The sequence below is a fragment of the Carassius gibelio genome, chromosome A14 (genome assembly GCF_023724105.1).
Source record: "Carassius gibelio isolate Cgi1373 ecotype wild population from Czech Republic chromosome A14, carGib1.2-hapl.c, whole genome shotgun sequence".
In the NCBI taxonomy this organism is placed as follows: Eukaryota; Metazoa; Chordata; class Actinopteri; order Cypriniformes; family Cyprinidae; genus Carassius; species Carassius gibelio.
In genome coordinates, this window is record NC_068384.1 from 7,989,833 (window position 1) to 8,017,760 (window position 27,928).

The following is a 27,928-nucleotide window of genomic DNA, read 5'->3' on the forward strand; positions in this document are numbered from 1 at the left end:
TTATACCGTCTTTAATCTTGTTTATATTGCTATTTGTTGTATTATGGGTTGAAACGTTCAGATGTTGAGTGTTTTTCGGATTTCTGTGAGGCTAATGTTAGCGGTATGACTGAGAGCATTATCTTTGCACGTGTTTTCCGATGCGCTGTATAAGTGAAATAATCATAACGACTCATATTTTTCCATATGTTTACTTTAGTGTCTACAATTTACAGATGTTATTAAGCCATATTTATGTGGATTGTGAAGATTACACTCGATTGAGATATGGTTATGATAGTCACGTGTCTATTTATAGTCAATTGTTACATTTTATGTATCCTCACACGTCTATTCTTTTGAGTAAAATGTATATCATTTATTACTGTAAACTGATTATTTATATTTCGGTTTTATTATAGAAACCACAGTCACACACCCTTAATATGTTCATGCAAGGCCCTAAGTATGTTGATTGCTTGATCCTACTATTAAAACAGTGATTGGACTTTTGTGCATTCTTACCAATGCCCTGTGATGATCCCAACTAAGTCGGAACCAGTCCATAAACCTAATCAACACACTACGAACTCATGAACTGATTCAAATGATTCGCGAATCCGCTATGATCTCCCGAACTGACTCAAATGATTCGCGAATCCGCTATGATCTCCCGAACAGACTCAAATGATTCGCGAACCCGCTACGAACTCTCGAACTGATTCAAATGATTCGTGAACCCTCTACGAACTCCCGAACTGACTCAAATGATTCGCGAACCCGCTATGGAACTCCCGAACTGACTCAAATGATTTGCGACCCCGCTATGGAACTCCCGAACTGACTCAAATGATTTGCGACCCCGCTATGGAACTCCCGAACTGACTCAAATGATTTGCGAACCCGCTACGGAACTCCCGAACTGACTCAAATGATGCGCGAACCCGCACCGAACTCCCGAACTGACTCAAATGATTCATGCTCCGAACTCCCAAACTTACTCAAATGAATCCCTGATAGCACACGTTCATCTCGGAGACGTCTATTTGATGTGTGCATTTACATCTGCAATTTTATATATTAATATATATATATATATATATATATATATATATATATATATATATATATATATATATATATATATATTACTAGTAGGTACAGGACACTATGATACATTTATGTAAGTGAGTAGGCTATAGCAAAATTAAGCGAACTGTGACATTTTATACCCAAAGAATCTTCATACAGTGAACTACTAGTATAGTAAAATTGATACAAATGCATTAAATGCAGTCCTATCAAAGTTAGGTCATTATCAAGACAAATTTGTTCTGACACAGTTTAACTCTAAGTGCTTGTCATATTTAATATCCATTTTAGAAACAATAGCAAATAAAACCGTAATAATGTGAGAAATGTTGAAGGTGTCTGAATAAATTTTGGTTTGATTGTATATTTCATTTTTACACTGAAGACTATCCAGTGCTATTTTACATTTAATTATTCGGTTTCTGTACCTGGACACTTGACCAAACTTGAAAAAATGTAAACATTGTTTAAATAGCACAAATAAATAAAAATGAACGAACATACAAATTAAAAATTTCAAACAGGACCCACTGGTACAACCTTCACTGGGTCCCCACTGACCCCAGCTACGGCCCTGCTCCGTGTTATGGCAGGCTAAAGTATTCATAAACGCCTGGGTTTCCGTTTCAAATCGTGGTTATGGGAGAAAACACGTCAAGGACTCACGTTTTGCTGTCTGATCGCACGCTTTTGGCGGGTCTTTAGCTTGGCATACTGTGTACGAATACACTGACCAATCAGAGCGCCGAGCGTATAAACAGGTATGAATATTAATCAGGTCGTTCTGACGTTATACTAAGTTTCAATAGCAGCTACAAATGTGATTTTAATATTCATGAGGCACGTAGACTGATTGGTGGAATCAAGCACTCAAAAACCTGCTCAAAAATGTTTTGTTGTTGTTAAAATGTATAAATTAGTGGTACTTATAGTATATTATTTGATGAACACTTCACATCTGAACATAAACACTTTCAAATAACAATAGTAACAATAAAAACCAACAACCCTCACTTAATGCAAGAATCTGTAACTATAGTTTTGGATACTATAGTAAAAGACTTTTGGATAATTTATACAACTGTTTAGATTATTATCCTACGCAGAAAGATTTTGAAATAAAATCTAGCTAAAATGCAAGTTTACAACAGAACAGTACATTACTGCATAATATTGTAAATCAATTCTGAAAAAAATATTTATGCAAACACACATTATTTAAAATTAAAACCACAAAAATTAAAGACTTAATAGCTTAACTAAAGTATGTTAAAATGTCCAGTTTTCTTGTTGCAATTAAAGGTTATTTAAAGGTTACATAAACGTTTTTTCAATGTTCAAGTACAGATAAGGTTAAAAGGACATGTTGAGAATGTCGAGCTCTGAACGTTTACTTAACGTTATGAAAACGTTTATCAAATATTAATAATTATCAATATAATCAAATATTAGCTAGTGCCATCAGAAAAATCTATTTATAAATAAATTAAAACAGAGAATCCAAACACTTCTTTAAAGAAGTAAACATAAATGTCTAACCATATTTCCAGAAATGTTGTTTGCACATATTAATCAAACAACATGATAAAAACAGTCTTTATTGTAGTTTAGACAGTGCTTTAGGATGAAATGACTTTCTGTAAACCTCAGAATCCTAAACATACAAACACAAAACAAAGTTGGCTCTGATATGGAGGCTCAAAACAAAATACTACTGGCTTTCCATGAACTGCACATCTGATTAAGGCACATTTTAATTAAACCTTTGGCACATGGGATTAATTTAACAGTAAAACAGTGCTGATCACATGGTTTTGTTGTTAATTCTTGATAACCAATCATTTTTCTGCTTCTGAATGAATATGTGAGCTTACTGTTTTAATATAACCACGTAAACAATGTGTCCGAATAGCACAGAAAACAAGAAAATGACACAATGTGACCTCCTCAAGATACAATAATACACAAAAAATATAAAGATAAGCTTACCCTGGCACATCCCTTTCTACACGCTCAAAAACAACACTCTTTCCACTGGATTCAGACATTCAGACCACAACCAAACACACATTTATATACAAAACCAAACACTTTCTACTGGCAAAATACATTTAAAGTGGCTGAAACAAAGCTTGTGTATAATCTATGGGATCCTAACCAGCCAATCACTGTGCTCGGAACTCTCCAGCTCTGCTCTGATTGGCTGAGAACATTCATTGGTCAGATCAGACAGTTTCTGTGTGGGTTTCTAATGGCTGCATGCATTTGTATCAGATAATAATCTGCTTAACATATGCGTTTATAAGATGAGAGATGAACTGATCATGTTAGCGCACCCCGAGCGTCCAAACCTTGCGGCTGCTTTCAGCACTGAGCATCTGAAGCGACACACACAGACTTCCTGTGCTCCAGGAATGAGGGAGCGGCTGTGATTGGCTGGCAGATCGCTGCTGTGGGCGGGGCTTCTCTTGAGGAAACATGGAGTCGAGATTCAGCTGGCCAATCACAGAGAAGCAAGGAGCCGATTGGATCGAGCGCAGCACTAGAGAGAGAGAGAGAGAGAGAGTTATAAATCAAAAGCAGATTTAAAAAAAAGAAGTTATATTTGTAAAAAGTGAGTGTGTGTGTGTGTGTGTGTGTCTGACCATCTCGGCTGTGTCTGTCTCTCAGAGCGTCTCTGGCCTGCTGGTTTCCTCTGGCCGCTGCCTGATGATAGAGACTGAGGGCGGTCTGGATACACGGAGACACGCCGAACCCCGTCTCGTAGCACTGAGCCAGACACACGAGCGCCGCGGTGTCCTGCACGTCAACACAGCATCTTCAGATCTCGTCTAAAACATTGAAAACGTTTGAGAATATGAAGAGGAGAGGAGCGTTACCCCGCTCTCAGCCGCCATCCTGAAATAATGAACACACTTCTCCTCATCACAGTCCGGACGCTGAGACAAAACCACACCCAGATACACCTGAGCCTGGAGACAGACACATAGGACCTATTTATATTTATATTTCTTTTATATCTAATATATATATTAGATGATATATATATATAATATAATATATATATATATATATATATATATATATATATATATATTAAATTGCACGTGTACCTCAGTGAGTCCAGCGTCTGCAGCTGTCTGCAGGAAGTTGAGCGCCGCTGTGGTGTCTGTCTCTGAGCTCTGCTGCCCTCTGCCGTTCAGGAGGAGTTTAGCGCAGCGATACTGAGCCTGACGGTGACCAGCGACTGCAGCGCGTCTGTAGTGATGCACCGCCTGACAGACAACAGAAGATATTAAAGACAGAAGTTACTATTAATATCACTATTACTGTTTAAAACAAAATCTAAATCAATACACCTGTGGAATTGAGGGGCAACATTTTTTTCCATTAAATATAGTATATGAGTGTAAATGTGTATGTATATATAATATAATAATAATAATGATTATTTTAATATTGTTTAAATTGTAAAAAATCTATAAATATTTTAAATCAATGCTACAATACTGTATAATTTAATAAGCATTTAATAAATAATAAATATTATTATTATTATTATTTACTCATTTATTTAAAAAATATTTTGTTTAAGCCCTCCTCCAAAAAATATAATAATAATAATAAAAAATACATTAATTTTAATTTGTATATCATATTTAAAGATTTATTTGTCAGAACAGTAAATTACAATAATAATACTCGCGTGTTTAAAAAATTCTTTAATTTCACATATTAAAACAGAGCTTTTTTTGCATCTTTTGTTGACAAGATTTATAAACGAGTCTCAATAAAAGTTATGAATATGTTTGGTGAGTTGCATGTGTTACGAATGTACTTTAAAATGCAGCAACTTTTAATATTTCTCATGTTAGATGGTTAGCAAAATACAGATAAAATGCCTTTTTATTTTTATTATTGTTCTTTTAAATCATACTGGATTTCTTGGTATGGAAGTCATTTTTTTAAATCATCTGAAACATGTTGCAACTAATTTTCCAAAGCAAGTTATAGAATGCAATTAAAATAAAGCATGCAAATATGGAAATATTTTCAAACATGCATTCCCTAAGGGGAAATCCCAGCACCTTGCTGAGGTCCGCCTGCACTCCTCGTCCCTTCTCGTAACACACTCCCAGGTTAAACTGAGCTTTGCTGTAGTCGTGCTGCGCCGCGGTCAGGAAACAGGAGAAGGCCGTCTCGTAGTCGCCGGCTCTCGCGCTCTCCAGACCTGAAACACAGCGAGCAGAACTGGTTCAGACGCATGTTCACATCACACAGCGATGCTCTGAGTGTGAGCTCGTCATTACCGATGATGTTGAGGACAACAGGAACGCTGCGGTCTGCCACGTGCCGCAGATTCTGTGCTGCTGCGTCCAGAGAAACACCTTCCTGCAGGAAACACACCACTGACTAATCTATTTATATACTGCTTTATACCATACAGACTGATTCAAAGCAGCTGACCAGTTATAAACACGTAAATAATAGTGTTATTGCTGCACAATCTGAAACAAATTAAATATTAGCTGTAAACCCTTCAAAAATTACAGTTTTACTCAGTATTTTGGTCTTGTCTTTACAAGAAACATTTAGGTTTTTGCGTAAAAAAAGAAAAACTTAATTCAAAGAGAAATGCAAAACCTTGAAGAATTTTATAGAAAACGAGACCAAAATATTGAGCGATAAGTAATTTTTTTAATTTCGTTGATTTGGATCCAGATCAGTTCCACAACAGAACGAATTCAATTTCAGCTATAAAACAACATTACAAAAGACAATCGTCAGATCAATTCAGATCAAGTTTGATTCAAAGGACAAACAGTTTTTCGGTCTAAATCTGTTACCTCTGATTTCAGTTGTTCAGGAAAAAGAGTTTCATCTGTAAGAAAATCAAGAATGAAGCGTTAACACTTCACATCTATACCGTACGAGTCTGCAAATGCACTTTTTATTGCATTTATTTCAACTGTCGTCAAACACAATGCAAAAAGAGCGAGGCACAGTTCAGTTCAGAATGTGTGAAATACAGAACAAGAACAACAACAAATATAAAATGCATATTTATGTAAAACAATATAAAACAGTTTTTCTGACCGCGGTGTGGCGCGCCGCTCGCCGGCTCCTCCTGCTGGTCATCAGAGCTGTGCGCCATCTGCAGGTCAGAGGTCACAGCTCCATCACTGTTGCCTTGACTACGGTCACTGGAGCAGCTGTCGGGGGTCTGCAGCGCCCCCTGCAGGCATTTGACTGCCACACCGCTGGATAAAGCATTGGGCCTGGACACTGAGAGACAAACCGCTTATTGTTTTATTAGATCATGTTCAATGAAGATATTTTGTAAATTTCCTACCATAAATATATCAAAATGTAATTTTTGATTAGTAATATGCATTGCTAAGAACTTAATTTGGACAAATTTAAAGATAATTTTGTGAATATTTCGATTTTTTTGCTCCCTCAGATTCCAGATTTTCAAATATTGTCCTCCTAACAAACCACACATCAATGCAAAGATGATTTATTCAGCTTTCAGATGATGCATAAATCTCAATTTGGAAAAACTGACACTTGAGACTGGTTTTGTGCTCCAGGCTTAATCTGAGCAGGAAACTGACTGATCTCTGATTGGTTGAAATGTTGTATGATTGACAGCAGGACTCACAGATGTCAATCAGGACTTTGTAGGAGCATTTCTGTATCTGAGCCGGTCCAGGGTTCTGATCCGTGTGTGAGGACAGCCGAGAGTGAACCCTGCGACAGAGCTGCATGAAGAGAACCGCAGCGGCGCCCTGCACACACACACACACACACACACACACACACCAGTTATTATAAACACACCACAGAGATGACATGTGATAAACAGTAGAGTTATCAGTGAATTACCCATCCCACTGCATCGAGAGTGGTGTATCTGGGCAGACCAGTGTAGCAGAACTGAGACGTCCTCTTCTTCTTCTGATCGTGAGAACTGTGAGAGCTGAGGGACAGAGGGACAGTTAGTTCAGCTCAGGGGTCAGGGGTCAGAGGTCACTCGTGCGGTCCAGTACCTGCTGCTGTCAGACGCGTGTCGTCCGCCGGTCAGGATGCTGGAGTTGATGACCTCGTCCTCCACGTGATGACCCTGCGAGAGCCGCAGCGGGGCGTTTCCATGGCAACGGCTCAACACTGCGGGGTCACGAGGAAAACACAGGTGAGTTTTCAGAACCCGACAAATGCAACATTTGATGAAATGAAACAAATGAAACTTCCAGTTTTTTTTTATAAGAAACAATTTTTTTCAGGAAATTCTAACAAATAATGCTGCTTTTATGTTCTGGTTGTGGCGCGACGGATCTTTGTAAAAATGCCTCCGCGATCATCACTTGCTCTTTAATACATTTATTCATGCCTCATTTAATCGCTTGATCAGTGTTTCAACCACAGAAAGACATGAAACACAATGAAAACAAAAACGAAACAAAAATGAAACAAAAATTAAACGCCATGTAAATAAAATGAAACAAAAAATGAAACAAAACAAAATGGAACAAAAATGAAACAAAAAAGAAACACCATGTAAATAAACTTTCATTCAGCTCAGGAAAGTCATCATTATCCACAACTCTATAAATGAAATCTAGAGAATATAATTTCACAAAATACTGTGAAATATTTCAATTGCAAATATAAATGTTATAATTAGATTTAGAAGTTAGTTTAAAACTGCATTATGTGAAATTTTAATGTTTGCATACAATTTTGTAATTTGAGTGTTGGCTACTACATTTAAAAACTCTATAGTAATTGACTAATCAGTTTGTAGAAATGTACTGGCTGTAGTTTAGTTAAGAGCATGAGCTAAGGTGTTTATTTATTCAAAGAAAGAGCATTTTGTTCAGTAAACCACGGTTTAATATAAAATAGCAATTTTATGGTTAGTTTTTTCCGCGTGCTGTAATGAAAAAATACCAAACCGTGACATCAAAACTGAAGTACATATCGAACCGTCATGTTTGTGTATCGTTAATATAGTTACAATGATAACTATATTAGCGTCCACACCGAAAACAACAACTATAAGCGTAAAACAATAACTATATTAGCATCCAAACAAACGGACAATAACATTCTGTTTATTACAGGCAATGTCATTTTGTTGAAACAATCTTGCAAACAATCTTGCAAACTTATTACTTAAAAAAAACTATGTTACTTAGTATTAACGTTTTCATAAAAAAGCTTCTGAGACAGCATAAACACAGTTTTTATAAAGCTTTAAATAATTGCACAGTCCACAACTATAACCATAACACAGAGTTCCATGGTTCCATGGTTACCACTACAGTTGCAAACAAAAATAAAAATAGAAAGTTAAGTGGGCATCATACTTTAATATTTTAATAAATTACATAAAAGTTCCGTTTAAAGTTATCTGTATCGAAGATAAGGTATTGGTATCGTATCGAAAACAAAATAAGTGGTACCGCCCATCCTTTCTGATGAACGATAAAAACATCAACAGCCAATCAGAATCCACTTGACTTTAAAGCGCGCACATTTAAAAGCGCCTTATATTTGTAACTGAAGCGCGCTTATAACGAACAATGTTTTGGTCAGTTTGTGTGGATTCTAAAGTAATTATTGTTATAGTTAGCCTATGTTTATAGCTGTTGTTGTTGGTGTGGAAGCTAATTTAGTTATCGTTATACAGTAGATATCGTTCTTGGTGTGAACGGGCCTTATAACGCATGACCAGTGCGAACAGTTTTGTCGTGTGTCGCTTTAAAGTGTAGTTGAAGTGTTGAAATCACTTTTTTATTTGAATAAAAACAATTATTAAGACTCTATAGTTGTAGTTATCACAACAACCTTCTGTTTTTACAAGCGCGTGCGCTTTAAATAATTGCGCTCTTTTCGAAGTTTGGTGGATTCTGATTGGCTTTTCTTTTTTCTTTTCTTTTTTTGTTTCTAAAGTGATTCCAGTGATATCCTTCTTCTTGTGTCGTTAATAAATGGGAGTAATAACTGTGTATTTACCTATTTTCCTAGAATTAGAACTATTATTAAAACGTCCCATTGCAGTTATCGTTACAGTATGTATCTGTTTGCTTGTGTGTTTGTTTTCCCTGTTTTCTGATTATTTTTAATGCACTCTGCATCGATGTTCAAAAACTGAAACCAAAACTATCCACAGACTTATTAAAATATGAGTTTTATTCAAATATTCAACTAAAGTCCTTCTCCTCTTAATGATACTTGTCACACAGTCGCTTACAGGGAAACATCACAACAATGTATCTCTGTATCAATGTATCTGTTCGGATGTATCGGTGCATTAATGTATCAGTGTATCTGTTCGGATGTAACAGTGTATTAATGCATCGCAGCTCACCTCTGCCCACCAAACTCTGAATCCTCCACATGTCTGCTGTTGTTTCTGTAAGTTTATGAGGATTAATAAACTCACGCCATGATGTTTCTGACAGTCACGAGTTACAGCAGCGGCTCGGTGAAGGACGACTTGGAGGAAATGACGCAAATCCCTCCTAAATTGTGAAATACAGTCTGCAGTTCATTCTCCCGCCGCCAGAGGCCGCCGGTACAGGACTCTGTACGCAGTGTAAAAGTGTTTTATGTGTAAAAGTGTCTCTCTCTGTGTGTGTGTGTGTGTGTGTGTGTGTGTGTGTGTGTGTGTGTGCACTGTAGTGGTCTGAAGACAAACCTGTTCTGTGTTTGTGCTCAAACTCAAGCTGGTGAGGGAGGATCGAGGTCTTTACACACTCTTAGAAGAAAAGGTTCTATATAGTTTTATCAGGCGCTACGTATTTGGAACCCCTAAAAGGTTCTATATATATTTAGGGTTCTTTGTAACCAAAAAGGTTTTATATGGAACCTTTTAGGGGTCCATTCCGGATTAAATATTTCATATAATTGACAAACATCAAGACCCTAAAATGTAAAAATGTAATTCACATAAAAAAGTCACCCATGAATACTGAAGAAAGCTCATCCAAAGTGCATAGAACTAGTCATTTATTTATATTAACAAACATAATTAATATTACTGAAAGAATGCTACTGTAATTTCAAATATTCAAGGCTTTAAATGTACAAATCAACCTTAAAACACCAACCATTTAAAAAATCTCATAAATAATGAAAATAGAGTTTCACCTACATCTACATATTACAAAATAAGTCCATTATAAAATTACATTAATCTATCACTAATAAATAATGCAAAAATACAGATTCATCTAAATTCCCATCAGGGTTAGAACAACATCAAGCACCTCAAAACTACAAATCCATATTCATATAACTCACAATGGAAATATACAGATATAGAGGTACTTCAAATCTACAAATTCATATTTATATCACTCATAAAGAATTGTAATTACAGATTCACATTCAGATCAGAGTGTTTTGTTTGCATGTATGTCATTGCAACAGCACATTAAACTTTAATTGTAATTTGACTGGAACTACCTGTGAATCAAATTATTTTAATGCACACCTTTTAGCCAATCAGAATCAAATATTCAGACAAACCATGGTATAAATAGATTTATTAGAGTTCAACAAACCAAGCAACTAATGGTTGTGTTAAGGGAAAAAAAACTATGTCTTTTACATAGTTGAGCATTTATCACAGTAATGTGCTCCTGAAAACTTAATTGATCTTCTTCAATATTTTCCAGGTTTAATATAATCAGAAAAAAGTAGTAAATAACAAAATTCCTATTGTATATCTACAATCTCCTAGCATTACTGGTCAATAATCAAGCAGTTTTAACACATTTTAGTGAAGAAGGTTAACACAGAAAAAGCTCCTGGGACTGGGTGGAAACCGGATTATCAGCACACAGGAGTAATGGAAAGTTTGCAGTCTTGCATCTTTTTGTTTGCTGAAATGAGCAAAAGACAGTTCATATAAGGAAAAATATTTAGAAGTGACATAGCACGAATAACTGAAAATTAATTATCAGTAGAATTAAAGCATTCATTCATCAAAAAAAAAAGAAAAAAAATTCTGTCACCATTTACTTGTTTACCTTTGTTGTTCCAAACCCACATGACTTTCATTCATGGATGTCAAGAATAATAAAAAACTTGATTTGGCCATATGTCTCATAATGCAGATTGTATGGCTGTTCTGTTCTGTTCTTCATTACCATTTGAGTGTGAGGTCAAAAACTAGCTTAGAGCACTATCTGCAGTTAAAAACTAAGCTTAGGATCAGAAAACACTAAATTTAACTGTTTGCGACAAGCACAACAAAACTTACCGATGTAAGACAACTTGTGACACTGTCGCGGTTCAGGCTCTTTCGTGTTTTAGTGTAAATCCGCTTGAGAAACATTGACAACTTAATTACTAATTGGTTTAAAGCTTGTAAAAAGTAAATTACTGTTTAAAAAAGAATATTTCTCAAACTTACCACAACAATATTTCCGTCAGAACATCAATTTAAATCAGCAGACGGGGATCAATCTCTTCTCGACCGCTGGATTCAAAAACGTGCACTGCACTCGCGAGACAGCGCTGCGGGAATATGCTCGCGCAAATGCAAAGAAATTATTTACTTTGTAAAATTAATGAAAATAATGAGTTTATTACTTCTTTTTGTTTATGTTTGGTGTTTAAAAAGGATTGCAAATTTAATCCATGAAGCAAAACTGTTAAATTGTGGTACATAATTTCACATAAATGACAAAGAATGAAATTAAAGAGCAGCAAACTAAGTAAGGGGCCGTTCACATATCGCGTCTTTTGCGCTCTCAATGTGCTCCGGATGTGTGTTCACTGCTCCAGGTGTGTGTTTACTGCTCCAGGTGTGTGTTCACTGCTCCAGGTGTGTGTTTACTTCTCACTGCTGTGTGTGTTTACTTGGATGGGTTAAATGCAGAGAACCAATTGCGAATATGGGTTACCATACTTGGCAAATATTACGACTTTCAAATAAAATGAACAAAACATATAATGATGATAAAACAAAAAATAATCATAAAATCAAGTAATAATAATAAAAAATATACCAGCTGCTGGACCTATACTGATGATCAATAAAATATATATATATATATATATATATTTTTTTTTTACTGATTACTAAATACAAAGTTTTTGAGGAGACAGTGTGCAGAATATACTATTAAAGACTGTGTGTTCCAAAAACTCTCAAATGGGAGCAGAGGGCTTTAGGCAGTAGATGTCATATACAAAGAAATATTTGAAGCATAGATCGACTGCTTGTATCATTTGAGTCAGTTCGAGAGTTCGGAGCGGGTTCGCGAATCATTTGAGTCAGTTAGGGGATCGCGAATCATTTGAGTCAGTTCGGGAGTTCGGAGCGGGATCGCGAGTCATTTGAATCAGTTGAGTCAGTTTGGGGATCGCGAATCATTTGAGTCAGTTCGGGAGTTCATAGCGGGTTCGCGAATCATTTGAGTCAGTTCGGGAGTTCGGAGCGGGATCGCGAATCATTTGAATCAGTTCGGGAGTTCATAGCGGGTTCGCGAATCATTTGAGTCAGTTCGGGAGTTCGGAGCGGGATCGCGAATCATTTGAATCAGTTGAGTCAGTTTGGGGATCGCGAATCATTTGAGTCAGTTCGGGAGTTCGGAGCGGGATCGCGAATCATTTGAATCAGTTCGGGAGTTCATAGCGGGTTCGCGAATCATTTGAGTCAGTTTGGGAGTTTTGGCGTGTTTCCTATTCAAGTATGTGGGGCAGAGTTCGGAAGTTCGGAGCGCGATCGCGAATCATTTGAATCAAGTATGTGCGGCAGTCATGTCGAGTCAAGGCGAGAGCAACACGAGTTTCTCAAAGTGGAAATATGCTCATTATTTCACTTTAGTTGAGCATAAAGACAAAAACCTTTCAGTCGAAAGTAAGCTGTGTCTTTCTGGATCAAATGTCCTATCCTAGCCCACGAATTACCAATATGTGCGCTCAGATTTTGTAAACCATACCCTCGGTTTTTTAATCTGTACCCACGAAGTCATAATCTGCGCGCACACTTTCTCATACAGGTGAAACATTGTTGAAAACATGCACCTGTCTCTACTGTCGCAGGCTTTCAGTCCGCTCCTTAGCATGATAACATAGATTTAATTTTTAAACAGCATTTATATATATATATATACATTTTTATATATTTTATATATTTATTTATATATATATATACACACACACACACACACACACACATATGTATATCTATGTATGTATGTATGTTTCTCGAAATTGATTCTGAATAATTCAGATTGCTTTCATTTATTTATTAAAAAAAAATTGTGTTATGTTGTACATTGTACATTGTACATCTCGTACATTGTTGATAGTTTTCATACTTAAGCTGTGAAAGGAACAAGGGCTCAACACAACAGCTTATTTAGGTGTTTTGTTATTTATTTCAGAAATCCTTGTGATATACAATATTCAGTTTGTGCTGGTCTGACTTAATCAAAATAGTGTTTAAAAATTACTTTCTGTTTTACTTTGTGTTTGTATAGACCATAACGCATAAAAGTGCATTAATGGGAACATTAAAGAAAGTTCTTTAAAAAAGTACCTAAAAAGTTACTTTTAACAGTAATGCATTACTTTTTGGTGAAAAATGTTTCTTTTTTGAGACCCCAGGAGACCAAATTCAGAGCCAGAACAATAAAACCCACAGAAGAGGTCGGAGTTCAAAGGAGGAATCTTTATATTACCAAACTGCAGGGAGAGGAAGAGTAGATATAAGTCATGATCTGCAAGATTAACCACAATCTGATGTGATCCGACCACCTCAGAGAAAACCAGTGTTGAACTGCTGCAAGAGCTTTAGAAGCACAGCAGCTGTGGTCAGAGAGTTCTCCTGTGTTCCCAAACTGACTCAAATGATTCGCGAACCCGCTACGAAGTCCCAAACTGACTCAAATGAATCACAATCCGAAGTTCCCATCCAAATCAAATGACACTGCCAGCACTACTATTGGCTTAGTTCTCTACTTTCATTACATTTACTGAAATTAAGGTAGGAAAAGTATGTTGTTAACAAATAAAATATCAATATTTCCATTCCGAACTGCTTTCCACGTCGAAACATCCACGAACATAACCAGGTGAGCAGATCACTCTCTCACTATTTGATTGCTCTAGTCTTCATCCACTCATCATCATCATCATCATCATCCTCCAATCAGAACACACAGAACTCTCTGACCACAGCTGCTGTGCTTCAAAAGCTCTTGCAGCAGCTCAACACTGGTTTTCTCTGAGGTGGTCGGATCACATCAGATTGTGGTTAATCTTGCAGATCATGATTTATATCTACTCTTCCTCTCCCTGCAGTTTGGTAATATAAAGACTCCTCCTTTGAACCAGGGACATAGCCATCTTTTCTGAAGTGAGGGAGACAGAAATTATATATATATATATATATATATATATATATATATATATATATATATATATATATATATATATATATATATATATATATATATATATATATAAATCTACAATGTAATATAAAACATTACAATATAACATTTCTGTAATCTATATAGCCTACCAGTCAACAGTTTTTCAATGTGTTTAAAGAAGTCTCTTCTGCTCATAAAGCCTGCATTTATTTGATCCAATGTACAACAAAAGCAGTAAAATAGTGAAATATTTTTATTAATTAAAATAAATTTTCTATTTGAATATATTTTCAAATGTAATTTATCCCAGTGATCAAAGGTGTATTTCCAGAATCATTACTCCAGTCTTCAGTCTCACATCCTTAAGAAATCATTCTTATATCCTGATTTGTTGATTATTAATAATTAAAACTGATGAGTAAAGCCATTATACACTATACCATTCAAATGCTTGCTTATAGTCAGTACAGTAGTCAGGAAGTCTTTAAATGGATCAAAAGTGATGATAAAGACATCATTTTACAAAAGATTTATATTTCAGATAAATGCTGTTCCTCTGTTCTTTCTATTCATCAAAGAATCTTGAAAAAATTCTACTTTTCAACTATCATACGTTTGTTTTTTTGAGCAGCAAATCAGAATAAAATAATGATTTCTGAAGGATTTTGTGACTGGAGTGATGATGCTAAAAAATCTTTGAAATCTCAGTAGATTACATCATGAAATATATTCAAATAGAAAAGTTATTTCAAAGAGGCTAGTAAAATATTTGAAAATTGTACTGTCTTGTTGTATTTTATGATCAAATAAATGCAGGCTTGGTGAACAGAAGAGACTTCTTTAAAAAACATTAACAAGCTTACTGTTCAAAAACTTCTGACTGGTAGTGGATACTATAGACAACACTCTATTTTCTAGCTTTTAATTGGCTTAGAAATCTACAACTGCTGGACAATAACAAATAATAATGATTTGTTTATATACTACAAACACTTTTTATACAGAATAGCTGTAATAAATGACATGTCAGTAGCACTGAATTGTTCATATAGTTTATATATCACCTGCTGCATGGAGATGACTTGAAAAACCATATATTGTTGTAATCATATACTAATGTCTTCATGTTTCAAAAAATGTCTTTCTGTGAAAACAACTTTTAGCATAGCTGGATGCTGTTGTCCATATTAGGAGTTTCCTGATGTGTCTTTCTGCACGAGAGCGCCCTCTGTCTTCCAGTATGAATGAAACACATGCATGAGGGTTTAGCACTCCGTGATGTTCATATCGTCTTCTGGGTCCGAAAAAAACATCAGGTCATGCGCAGACTATTCTGTCTCTTTGAGTTTAAATCTATATTTAAGTTTTATTTAATTTTTATCTATATTTTATTTTTGTTCAAGACTTCGGAGCGGGTTCGCAAATTATTTGAGTCAGTTAGGCAGTTCGGAGGGGGATCGCGAATCATTTGAGTCAGTTCGAAAGTTTGTAGCGTGTTCACGAATCATTTGAATCAGTTCGAGAGTTCGGAGCGGGATCGCGAATCAATTTGAGTCTGTTCGAGAGTTCGTAGCGAGTTCGCGAATCATTTGAATCAGTTCGGGAGTTCGTAGCGTGTTCGCGAATCATTTGAATCAGTTCGAGAGTTCGTTGCGTGTTCGCGAATCATTTGAATCAGTTCGGGAGTTCGTTGCGTGTTCGCGAATCATTTGAATCAGTTCGGGAGTTCGTTGTGTGTTCGCGGATCATTTGAATCAGTTCGAGAGTTCGTTGCGTGTTCGTGGATCATTTGAATCAGTTTGGGGATCGCGAATCATAGCTGTATATGGATAGGCATTTTTAACTAATTTAGTAGCTAGTTCTAATTACGTTTTCCACACGTGTTTAGGTGTGATATGTGAACTCTTATTTTTTGTTTTAATGATGTGCCTTTTAACAGTATCAAGTATTTTCAAAAACGAAACAAATCGTGCCTAAAAAGTGCACGCATCTAGGCTAATGTAAAGTTACATGATGAAGTCATACTAGTGCGCGTGTGCATTTTGAGTGCGTTCTTTCACTGCATTATTCGGTGTATTCAAATGCATTTATGAATGCATGTGAATGATCACAAAATTCAAGATATGGGGGTTAGAAAATGTATTTATATCATTTTATGTAGTTAATCAATATCACACGAAGAGTGCCATATCAGTTTTTCTCCACTAATCAGTTACTACAAATAATTTAATTACAAATACAAAATATTGCAAAATATTTAAGAGTGCAGCGTCACTGTGGTTTGTCAAAGGGTTCTTCTTTAATTTTCATATATGTCATAAAAGCGTATGGAGCGAGAGCACAGCTGTGGTCAGTGATGGGGATCCCTCAAACGTTCCTCTGAACCCAGATGTTCCTCTCTCTATAACAGAAGATCTGATGAGAGAGGAAAGGGTTTTCTCATGTGAGGTCACCAGAGGTCATATAGCATGAGAGCAGAATGATAAAAAGCACTGATCTGAAGATGAGAAATGTTTGGGTTCATATTGAGATCTCTTCTGATCTCCACATGTCTGATCACTGCAGGAGAAACATCTGAGAGGCATTTCATCTCATCCTCTTCATTTAATTGCATGCCGTCTCGGAGAAACAACTGAGATAACAGAGAGATCTTACAGGAAGTGCTTGTGGGCTGTTGTGAGGATTGCAGCCACATGTTCACAGTGGACTCTTCATTTACTCGTACAAACAGAATCAGAATCAGTAAGATGTGCACTCAAGTTTAAATAAATTTAAAAAATATGTATACGTTTGAAATTTTGAACTCCACTGTAGAAAAACATTTAAATTAATGTATTCTTTATTTATTATTAGCTTTATTTTTTACTCTGCTTACTTATTTATTTTTTATTTATTTTTTTTGCATTTTATTATTGTTTTCATACAGGGAATGTATAGGACTCATCTGTCAAATGAATAAAATATATTACTTTTGCTCCAGGTGTTTAGTACTTTAATGTATTTGATAATGTTACATTTTACATTTTGAAAATTTGTCTTAGAAACTAACTGAAATAACTAACACTAAAACTTCAATAAAATACATAAAAAATAAAATAAAGAAAAGGGAAATAAAACATTAAAATGACATACTTAAACTTTGAATAAAATTAGACATTTTGCACATAACAAAATTATTAAAGCAGAAGAGCTAAAATGACTAAAAGCTAAATACAAAATATATTAAAAATTACTAAAAGTGAAAAACGTTAACTTAAAAAAAAACATTAAAATGTTCGGAATTTTGTGAGTATTACTTAAACTTTAACTATTTAAAAACATTGGTATTGAAAATAAGCTAAAATGAAATATAATGAAAAACAAAAACTTTTGCCTTGCAACAAACTAAAATAAAATAAAGTGATGTAGAAATATAACAACAACACAATAATAATAATAATAATAATAATAATAATACAGTTATAAAAACCTATAAATAGCAAAACCACATAACAAAATATCTATATTTGCATCTAAAGCATCTGGAAAAAGTGAAAATGTAGATGTAAATGTTAATCATTCTCTGCTCATCGGTGATGAACACATTTTTTTGTGTGTTTGGGAGTGAGATGACAGATGCTTTGGGACAGAACTAGTTTCCTCTCTCTCTCTCTCTCTCTCTCTCTCTCTCTGTGTGTGTGTGTGTGTGTGTGTGTGTGTGTGTGTGTGTGTGTGTGTGTGTGTGTGTGTGTGTGTGTGTGTGTTAATGCAGTATGTTGAGGAAATAATGCGGTCAGGGGCCCAACGGGGAGAGAGAGAGAGAGAGAGAGAGAGAGAGAGAGAGAGAGAGAGAGAGAGAGAGAGATCTCATCCTGCTCCAGTTCAGTCCAGATCATCATCTCCTTCTGCGCTCAGAGTCCAGCAGCTTGAGGAGTTTCTCCGCGGTGTGATGAGGCTCCGTGGCTCCGCGGAGCGCCGGAAGGAGACGGGAGAGACGGGGGAGGGGGCGCGCGGAGGGGCTCCGGAGATGCCGAGAGAGAGAGAGATGGCGGCGGGAGGAATCACCACACTCCCGGCCTCACCGGACGACGGGGCGAGCGGAGGCTTTCCTTCGGGGAACTTCAAGGAGCCCAAGCGGTTGTACTGCAAGAACGGCGGATTCTTCCTCCGGATCAACTCTGACGGGCGAGTGGACGGGATCCGCGAGAAGAGCGACCCGCACAGTGAGTTCTGTTCTTCCGTGGAAAAACAGAGCGTAGCCTAAAAACATCCTGTAATGCGTCCGGTGTGGAGCAGAGATGAAGATCAGGCCCTGATGATGATGATGATGATGATGATGATGATGATGATGATGATGATTTTACAGGTCCATCTACAGTCTCTAGAGTTCCTGGTTATTTTCAGAAAGTGCCTCTAATGTAATCTGGTCTTTTAACCCTCATATAAATGCATTCAAAATCTGAATACTTTTCACATTCAGGGAGCATGCAGTCAAATCTAAACTATAACTATATTGTGGCTTAATGTGAAAAAAAAAAAAAAAAAGTTTCACAGATTTGAATGTTGCCATTTGAATCCTGCATCTAGGCCTATTTCATAAACATTTAAATTAAGAAATTGTCAATTATATTAAAAACTATGATGCAATTTATTTACATTTTTAATGTACAATTGTATGAATATCTTATTTATAATAATATATAATCTGTGAATTACCAGTATAAACCTCATTGCAATTAATTGAATTTAATTAAATTCCTTTGAATTTATAACTCCTGATTACTCAAAAACAGTCCAAATTTATAAAACGTACATATTTATTTCTAACAAAAGAACAAATATGACTCTAAAAAGTTTTCAGACTAAATGAAGTCATTTTAATTGTGGAAACATTCACTTTCAGATGAAACAACTGATCGGTTTTTCATTCCTCAGTGGTTCGTCAGTAGATTATGTTCAACAAATTCCAGTCCCTAAAGTGTGTGCGATATGGGGAAAGGTGAAATATAGTTTATTAAAGCTTTTTACACTTATATAATTTATTAGGTGATGTTATAGAAAGTATTTCTGACACCTCCATATACCTGGCTTGGGTTTATGACCTGAAAGCAGAACGTGTAATGTGTGTGTGTTCAGTTTTTAAAAGTATTACATCATGTTTTTATAAAGTTTGTTATAAAGTCTGGTGAGTGTCTGTAAATGAAGAGTAAATGGTCTCCTTATTCCAAGCTCAGTTCAGTCAAAATAGAAACTGAAACAATGATCTCTTTAGTTTAGACTCATGGTCATAGTTAAAAATCCTGTTGCTAAGGGCAACCACTGAGTGACACTTCACAAACCCCGCCCACCTCACACTTCATTTATTCTGACCTGAACCTCTGTGTTTGTCATTCTTTACATAGTTTGCATAGTTTCTGAGGACAATCAACCAGATTTGTTTCTGATAAAAGCTTTGCTGGTAACCATTTACATTAAGGTCCTATTAGTAAATGCATTAACTAACAATGAGCAATGCATTAGTTACAGTATTTATTCATCTCTGTCAGCTTTTATCAAAAATTCAACTATTCACTGTTAGTTTATGTCAGCTCAGGCCCAATTACAGATGAAACTTTTGATTTTTATGTGTAGTAAATGTCAAACATTAACAAACGCTCCAGAAAAATGTTTCACAGTTCTGTCTAATTGATGTCAACAAGTGTAACTTTACTCATGAACACTTTAACACAGAATTTCATTGCAAATATGATGTCTATGAATTATTTACTTTATTTAAATGTGATTTTAGACAATGTTTTCAAATAGAGGCTTGGGACAAATTTGTCTTTAGATGTGCAGTTGTTGGTATACAGGGAGAAGAGCAGTGGGGAGAGGACATAACCCTGGGGGGCGCCAGTGCTGATACTCCACAGTCCTCTTTCAGGCCTTTCCATAATGAAGCAGGATCACTGGAAAATAACTGGTTCTTTAGCTTTCCAGTACAATTCCTCTTTGCCCCTCTGATCTCCTGTTTCAGTGTGTACTTGGCCTGTTTATACAAAAATCTGTCCCCATTTGTGCAAGCATCTTCTTTGGCCTGAAGGAGCTGTCTGATTTTTGGAGTGAACCATGGTTTGTCATTGTTGTAGGTTAGATGAATCCTGGTAGGAATGCACATATCTTCACAGAAATCTGCACTTTCTGAGCTTGATGAGTGGCTGGCTCGCTCACCTATCTGCGCGTCCTGAAGCACTTGATCAGCGCAGCTGCTACACCAACTTCAACGTTCAGTAAAACATCTGAATATCCATGCAGATGGAGAAGAGAAGTTGTCCGAGGACTGAGCCCTGAGGCACCCCAGTATGGACACTTTACTTTTAGGCCACGGGAGACAATTTATGAAGGGCAGTGAAGTGATGCACCTGATGCTGGTACAGTGTAGGTCATGTGACAGTAACAACATGGTGGATTCATTCATGCTACCCACAAACTGCCCACAGCTTTCATTTATGTAACGAAGGGGAAGGGGCTATCAGACTCTGATTATGACTGATAAAATAATCTTATAATTCAATGTGAAAATTTGAAATGGAGGTGGGTCCGGACTTTGAGAAGAGCTGCGCTACATGGTTGAGTACATAGTGCATAAGTACCTAGTGTATAAGTACATAGTGCATCATTTGGGACGCAGCTAAAGTTGAGCATTCTGAATTAAACGCCTCTGATTGGCCACAAATACTTTTGTGGTTGGCTGCAGTGCTCAAGATGGCAAAACACGCTGTGAATATAAACCTTTGAAGCTCTTCACGAAAACACAAAACAGCGGCTACTGGAACGAACCGGGAAGGCTGGTCTCATTAGTATTAGGGGTGAAACTGTTCAGATCATAGTTCACATGTAGTAATTAGTCTCAAGTTGCTAGCGGGGCACCAGTACCTTTGATAGCACTGATATTTTGTGTGTGTTTGTTCTCTCGCAGTTCGGCTGCAGCTCCAGGCCACGGCTGTCGGTGAGGTGTTGATTAAAGGGATCTGCGCGAACCGTTACCTCGCCATGAACTCGGACGGACGACTGATCGGAACGGTACTGATCTCTTGATCTCACAGCTCTTGGTCTTTACTTTATAATCTTTACCTGTATGCACATTTGGGTGCTGACATGAAGTCAAGTCAAGTATAGCGGTTTGAAAATACACATAGCTTCAAAGCAGCATTACAGAAATTCAGTAACTTAAGGGTTAGTTCACAAAAAATGTTAAATCACCCCATGATTTACTCACTCTCAAGCCATCCTAGCTGTCTATATGACTTTCTTCTTTAAGACGAATCCAATTGAAGTTATATGAAAAAAAATATCAAAGCTTTATAATTGGAAGAGAGAGAATTTTAGTTTGTTTTCAGTAGTCCAAAAGAAGTTCAATAAAGTGCAAAACAAAACATTGGACTCGAGTAAGAAGTACAAAATATTAAGATTTGTAAATACAGATGTGGAAGGATTTCGATATATCCCAAGAGCAGACTGGTTTTCCTTTGCTAAAGTAAGGAAACTTTGCTTCCTTTGCTCCTGTTAGACAACATCACGCGAGATGAGTGTTTGATAGTATTTTGGATGCTGTCATATCGCCAGAGATGTATAGTAATGAAGTAGAACTACTTCACTATTGTACTTAAGTACTAAAAGGCGGTATCTGTCATTTACTAGAGTATTATTTTTTTCTCCTACTTCCACTTTTACTTCTGTCAAGTTCTGTGTGTTTGATGACGGACCACAGCTTTGCCCAAACTTGAAAACGGCTTTATCTCCGATGAACGCAAAGGACAACTCAAAACTGTTCACTTTCTTTTCATTTATTTTCTTAAAGATGGTTTGATAGATTGGGTTGGAACAGAATAGCTTGATAACCAGTTGCGTCTTTGGATGATCAAGAGCTGTGGTTAGGGTATCTTTTTCCAGGAACGGGTGAGAGGGCCAACTGAGCTCTTACCAAACATTTCAATGCCATGCACTCCCTGTGGGTGCGCCGGTAAATATAGTCCCAAGAGCACTTCCGAGAAATTGGTTCCACCTCCTGTCACTTTTTACATATTTTCGATGAGTTTAATACTTTTACTCTGACTTTTTTTTTTTATGTGCTGCATCGTTACTCGTTACAATTATAAAAATGTTACGAATCATTCCATTACAAACCCACATTACCACTGCCAGAAATGTAGATGGCAGGTTTGATGAAGCTGGCACATCATTGAGCGAATCAAGCGATGCGCGTGCTGACTGAACTGCTGTGAAGAGAGAGATGAACACCGAGCCGGTTAATGACTCGTTCACGAGTCAAGAACCGGTTGCATCGTTTTTTTCGGATCCCCAGTAGTTCTTTCTGACAGTTTGATTCAATAAACCAGTTGAAGAAAACAGTTCACCGGTTCTTTTGCGCTCGACGTAATGACATCATTGGAGTTGACTGCAAGCCTTCGGTTTACCCGCACCCATAACACTAGCGCAGAATCAGTTCAGAATCAATCACCAAAAGAATCAGTTCGGTTCAGACGCTCTGTGTGTCGGTTTGCTTCACGCTAAATCACACATGCGCAGTATCATCAGCTCCTCGGTTCACGAATCGGACGCGTCTGACAGAAACGGTTCTTGACTCGTGAACGAGTCATTATCTGGCTCGGCTCGGTGTTCATCTTCAGTTCTCTCTTCACAGCAGTTCAGTCAGTGTACTGTTTGAGTCAATGAATTACTCCGGGATATTGGTTTGTTTGAACTCAGAGGGAGTGTCAGCCACATTAAAAAAGTTAACAGTTTAAGACATTTGTGGATTAATGCGTAATGGAGACGCGAAACCGTTTAAAACGATTCAGTTCGATTTGGTGAACTGGTTCAAAAAGATCCGGTTACATCGAATGATTCGTTCGCGAACCGGATATCACAAACTGCTTTGTTTTGAACTCTCTCACAACAGACACAGAATAAAGTCATAGTTTTTGCTATTTTTGGACCAAAATGTATTTTCAATGCTTCAAAAAAATTCTAACTGACCCTCTGATGTCACATGGACTACTTTGATGATGTTTTTCTTACCTTTCTGGACATGGACAGTACACCGTACACACAGTTTCAATGGAGGGACTGAGAGCTCTCGGACTAAATCTAAAATATCTTAAACTGTGTTCCAAAAATAAACGGAGGTCTTACGGGTTTGAAACAACATGAGGGTAAGTTATTAATGACATAATTTTGCAAATCGGGTGAACTAACCCTTTAATCTGTTTTTGTTTACAAAAAGTTACAGTCAAAGGAATTGTGATTGTCCTTTAGGTTAATCATTTGAAATAATAAAAACAATATGTTCAAACTTTTGACTACTTTTTAAATAACTACATAACACAATACTTGTACTTTTACTTTCAGTACTTGAGTAGTAAATTTTAAAATAGACTACTTGCAATACTTAAGTACAAAAAATGTTGAATACTTCTTTTTTATTTAGTTTTTTTTATTACTCACACACACACACACACACACACTCACACGCAGAAGCTGTTTCCACTGATGTGGTTTGGGGAATCATAAGCTCATCTGTAAACCTCTTTCAGAGTTCGTCATAAAGCACAGATCAGTACGTCAGAAGAGTCTGACTCCTCTGAACTCATTCACATTTTACTGCAGTATCAAGATGCTTGAGATTGTTGTAATCGTTTGTTTGTATGACACTGAAAAACTGAATCATGCCACAAACAGCAACTGAGTGTAAAGATCCTGTGCCTGTGTTTGCTTTACATTTGAACACACACAGACACACACACAAACAACAAACACTTACATAAGTAAATCTGAATGGGGCATTTCATAGACATGTTATTTTTATTTTAGTTCACAAATTTGACCCCGGAATTTGGTTAAATAGACACAGACTCAGAGATGATTAGCGCTGTGAGAGTCTCTGTGCTCCTGAAACAATGCTACATTGATGACGGAGGTGTTGCACAACAGCTCTCCTTCCTCAAAACTCCTGAGGAAACATCAGCGTCGGCTCTAGAATGAAGAGTAACTAAAGTTTTTAAAGTCTGACGCCATCAACCACCTTCATATATAGAAATAAAGTTGTTTTGACAGCACTGCTGAACCATTTTTGCACTACAGAAACGAATTTTAAATGTTTAGCTTAAAAATGACTGAAGAGCACCAAAGACTTAAGAATATTTGAATATTTGCACTGGAAAAGAGGACAAAAATACTACTTTTTTTTAATTTTGGTTTGGAACCCTCCAGTGATGTTTAGACTGTAAAGACCCTTGGAAAGCTTCCACGGATGTTAAAGGTGATTCAATGATAATTATTTTTAAGAGTGTAGAGACACATTAATTCTCATTTAAGAGCCTGTTTTAAACTGAAACACGTCAGATAGTGTTGGCTTTAACACGAGCAGCATGTCAACATTACAAAGGTCGCTCAAAGCAGCCACATTGGCCTGAAGCGCTGGGTTGACTCTCACATTCCTGTCAGGAGACGTTTTCCAGACATCCGGCTAAAAGCTCAGGGAAAGAGAGGCAGTGTTTCACAAGCTGGTGCAGATAATAGATGACAAATGTGAATATTTCATCACAGTTTAACTGAAATAAGACTCGCTGAGGTTTGAGCTCGGAGGGATCCAAAAATCTGAGAGCACAGAAAAACTGGAAACAATGTTTCAGGATCAAATCATGCTGGAGAACACGATCATTGGGTTTAGTTCACGTAGCTGCTGCTATTTACTTTCTTAAAAGGCTAATTATTTTCACTTTTGGTGTGAAATGTTAAAGTTGGCAAAAAAAAAAAAAAAATTGTATTAACAAACAAATAAGCCACGCCCAGCTCAGCTGACAAAAAGTAACTAAGTAAAGCAACTAGTTACTTTTTAATTGAGTAACGCAATATCGTAATGCATTACTTTTAAAAATAACTTTCCACAACATTTGAACTTTTACAAATTATTATTCTGACTATATATTATAAAATGTATAAAAACAGTTAAATTTGAGTAACAATCATGTGTTCCAATGGAATTTGTTACGTTGTGTATATATTTTCATGGTATTTACTGCTTTATATGATGCTGAGAGTGACGTGTGTGAATGTTGTCATTCTCTCTGTCCCAGAGGAGAACAACGGATGAATGTTATTTCCTGGAGCGCCTGGAGTCGAATAACTACAACACGTACCGATCCCGGAAGTATCCCGACTGGTACGTGGCTCTGAAGAGAACAGGCCAGTATAAAGCGGGATCGAAGACCAGCCCGGGCCAGAAGGCCATCCTGTTTCTGCCCATGTCAGCCAAGTGCTGATGGAGAGATGCTGTCCAACCTGAAGCGAGAGCGACGGAGCACTGACTCTTCAGAACGTCTTGGAAAACCACTTCTATCTAGGAACGCTTCCCACACAGATGTACTTGGAGAGCATTACAGGGTTTATTTGTTCGTGTTCGGTCATCCGAGATATCAGCAATATAGAGACTTTCGTCAATTCTGACAAGCGTGATATGATCTCAGATCCAACTTTCCAAAGTTGATTCCCTTGAGCAAAGACAGAAGGGTTGGTTCGGAGAGTTCACTTACAGTATCTGCTCCTATACGCTCTTGAATCCGTGACTGCATTTCTCGCAGGAATGTTTTTAGTTTGGCAAAATGTGAGTTTACTTTAAAGCTGCTCCTTTATGCAAAAGTCTCGTATATATGCAAAGATGATGAAGGGATTCTGAGTACATCATGAATGTTTTTTTAGTTTTTTTTTTCCATGAAACTGTATTCTCTTTTTCATATATATATCATCTTAGCTCGAAAAAATAGATTTTATTTAGTTTAGTTACATTGTTGCTGCGAGTAACAGATTAACAGTAACATTGTATCATTTTTTTAAAGGTTACTGAGAAATCAGATTAAAAACGCTAAAACCTCTTTGTAGATTGGGCGAGGTAACATATTATAAAGTGTAGAAACTAAAACTGGTCCATCTCTTAAAAAATAACGGCTCTTCAGTGGAGCAAAGAAACTTTATTAATCATTTTGCTATTTAATCAGCTTTTTAAAAATACTCCATTCATTATAGCACATAAAGAAAAAAAAAGTCTATTAAGTTTATTTTAAGAGCCAAGTTTTCTTCTTGGTGTCATTACTGAGATGCTTTCTTATTATATATTTCACAAAAGTACTTTAAAATATAAATAATACTGTAATAATAATGTTTGTTTTATTATAAAAGGTATTTTAAACACGGCAGAGTGAATGACGGAGAAATGAAAAAATAAAAAAAACGTATTTCTAAGATATGTGTTTAGAGATTTCAATCTTCATGAGATCCAATACGTTTTCAGTTCTAATTGCAATCTAATTTATTTTTAGACTGCACTGCAACTTTTTTTTTTTTTTTGCCTTATTATTTTCTAGTAGAAATATGAATTTTATTTAAAAAATTTAATCGGGACATATTTCCTAGAGATGCAAAATGACTTAAAGATATTAAGTTCTGTTTTCTGAAAAGCATCTTTATGCTGAAAAAATATATATTAAAAAAAAATACGTTCAAACAATCAATTCGACTATATTTACTGTATCTTAATTGAGATTTAGAGAAACATAGAGTAGGATAAAACGTAAATGTAATATTTTATTTTACACTTGTGAACACAATGTAACTTACTTGTAACTTTTATACAGAACAATTATTTTTCAGAAAGAGCATTGTGATGTAGGATGTAATCGATAATTACTAGTTATTTGTCATTAGTAAGTCAATGGAAATCTAATTAATATACCAGTCGATAATAAATATTGTTTTATTTGAATTAAAGAAGGGTACTTTTGTAATTGAATGTTTTAGATGATGTTCTTATAAAGCAGGTTAAGTTTCTTTCACTGCTTTTACTTTGTTGCAGAAGAACATTCAGTTGTGTTTACATTAGTTTTGATTCGGTTTAACATCCGTTCTGGATCTGAATCCGAATCTTACCGATGTTTTCTCCTCCGGGAAACTCCCAAGCATTCGTAGTCCGAGAAGGAAAGAAAAGTCATGTTTAACACTTGCATGTTATTTTAGCTGAACACTTAGAAATATATATATTTTATGGAAATAAGTAATTTTATCTTTCTGCGACTGTATTGTTTTTGTTCCACGTTCACAGTTGAGCTAAACATTATTTATATCTATCAGTACCATATCAAATATTTTCATAAAAATATCTTCTAATAGGTTTTACATATTGAGTTATATAGAAAATGCTGCTAGTTATAAATGCAACTTTGTTTCTTACTTGAGTGGTTTTTGGACAATAATAAAAAAAAAAAGTAAAGTAATAGCTTTAACGGTTTGTGATATGAGAATTTTTATGTACTATCAATAAAAATCAATATTGTTGTGGGCAGTTATGTTTGAAAGTATGTTAATTCTATTATTAATATGAAGTATTTCACACTGCAAGCTGCATTGCAAATTAAAAACAAATTCAGTGTATCGATCAACAA

At 36.1% G+C, this 27,928-nt stretch overlaps 2 protein-coding genes across 2 annotated transcripts; one reads left to right on the forward strand and one right to left on the reverse strand.

The window, feature by feature from the left end:
* Window positions 1-2,653: 2,653 nt before the first annotated feature.
* Window positions 2,654-9,601, reverse strand: dele1 (DAP3 binding cell death enhancer 1). Its single transcript, XM_052615007.1, has 12 exons — window positions 9,449-9,601; window positions 7,125-7,242; window positions 6,961-7,054; window positions 6,737-6,863; window positions 6,169-6,357; window positions 5,919-5,953; window positions 5,382-5,463; window positions 5,160-5,302; window positions 4,185-4,346; window positions 3,951-4,043; window positions 3,717-3,870; window positions 2,654-3,613 (listed from the first exon to the last, which is right to left on the reverse strand). Exons 1-12 carry the CDS (start codon window positions 9,477-9,479, stop codon window positions 3,399-3,401), a joined length of 1,443 nt encoding a protein of 480 aa, XP_052470967.1. The 5' UTR covers window positions 9,480-9,601; the 3' UTR covers window positions 2,654-3,398.
* An 8,675-nt stretch (window positions 9,602-18,276) lies between these two features.
* fgf2 (fibroblast growth factor 2) lies at window positions 18,277-27,928 on the forward strand. Its single transcript, XM_052615009.1, has 3 exons — window positions 18,277-18,676; window positions 21,412-21,515; window positions 25,571-27,928. The coding sequence occupies exons 1-3, from the start codon at window positions 18,403-18,405 to the stop codon at window positions 25,754-25,756; spliced, it is 564 nt and encodes a 187-aa protein (XP_052470969.1). The 5' UTR covers window positions 18,277-18,402; the 3' UTR covers window positions 25,757-27,928.

Bases quoted from the DNA above. Each gene is read 5' to 3' on its own strand.
- dele1 (XM_052615007.1), bottom strand. From the start codon at position 9,479: ATGTGGAGGATTCAGAGTTTGGTGGGCAGAG. The intron at 7,243-9,448 runs GTGAGCTGCGAT...GTGACCCCGCAG, and splicing joins TCAGAGTTTGGTGGGCAGAG to TGTTGAGCCGTTGCCATGGA. The intron at 5,303-5,381 runs GTAATGACGAGC...GCTGTGTTTCAG, and splicing joins TGTTGTCCTCAACATCATCG to GTCTGGAGAGCGCGAGAGCC.
- fgf2 (XM_052615009.1), top strand. From the start codon at position 18,403: ATGAGGCTCCGTGGCTCCGCGGAGCGCCGGAAGGAGACGGGAGAGACG. The intron at 18,677-21,411 runs GTGAGTTCTGTT...GTTCTCTCGCAG, and splicing joins CGAGAAGAGCGACCCGCACA to TTCGGCTGCAGCTCCAGGCC. The intron at 21,516-25,570 runs GTACTGATCTCT...TCTCTGTCCCAG, and splicing joins ACGGACGACTGATCGGAACG to AGGAGAACAACGGATGAATG.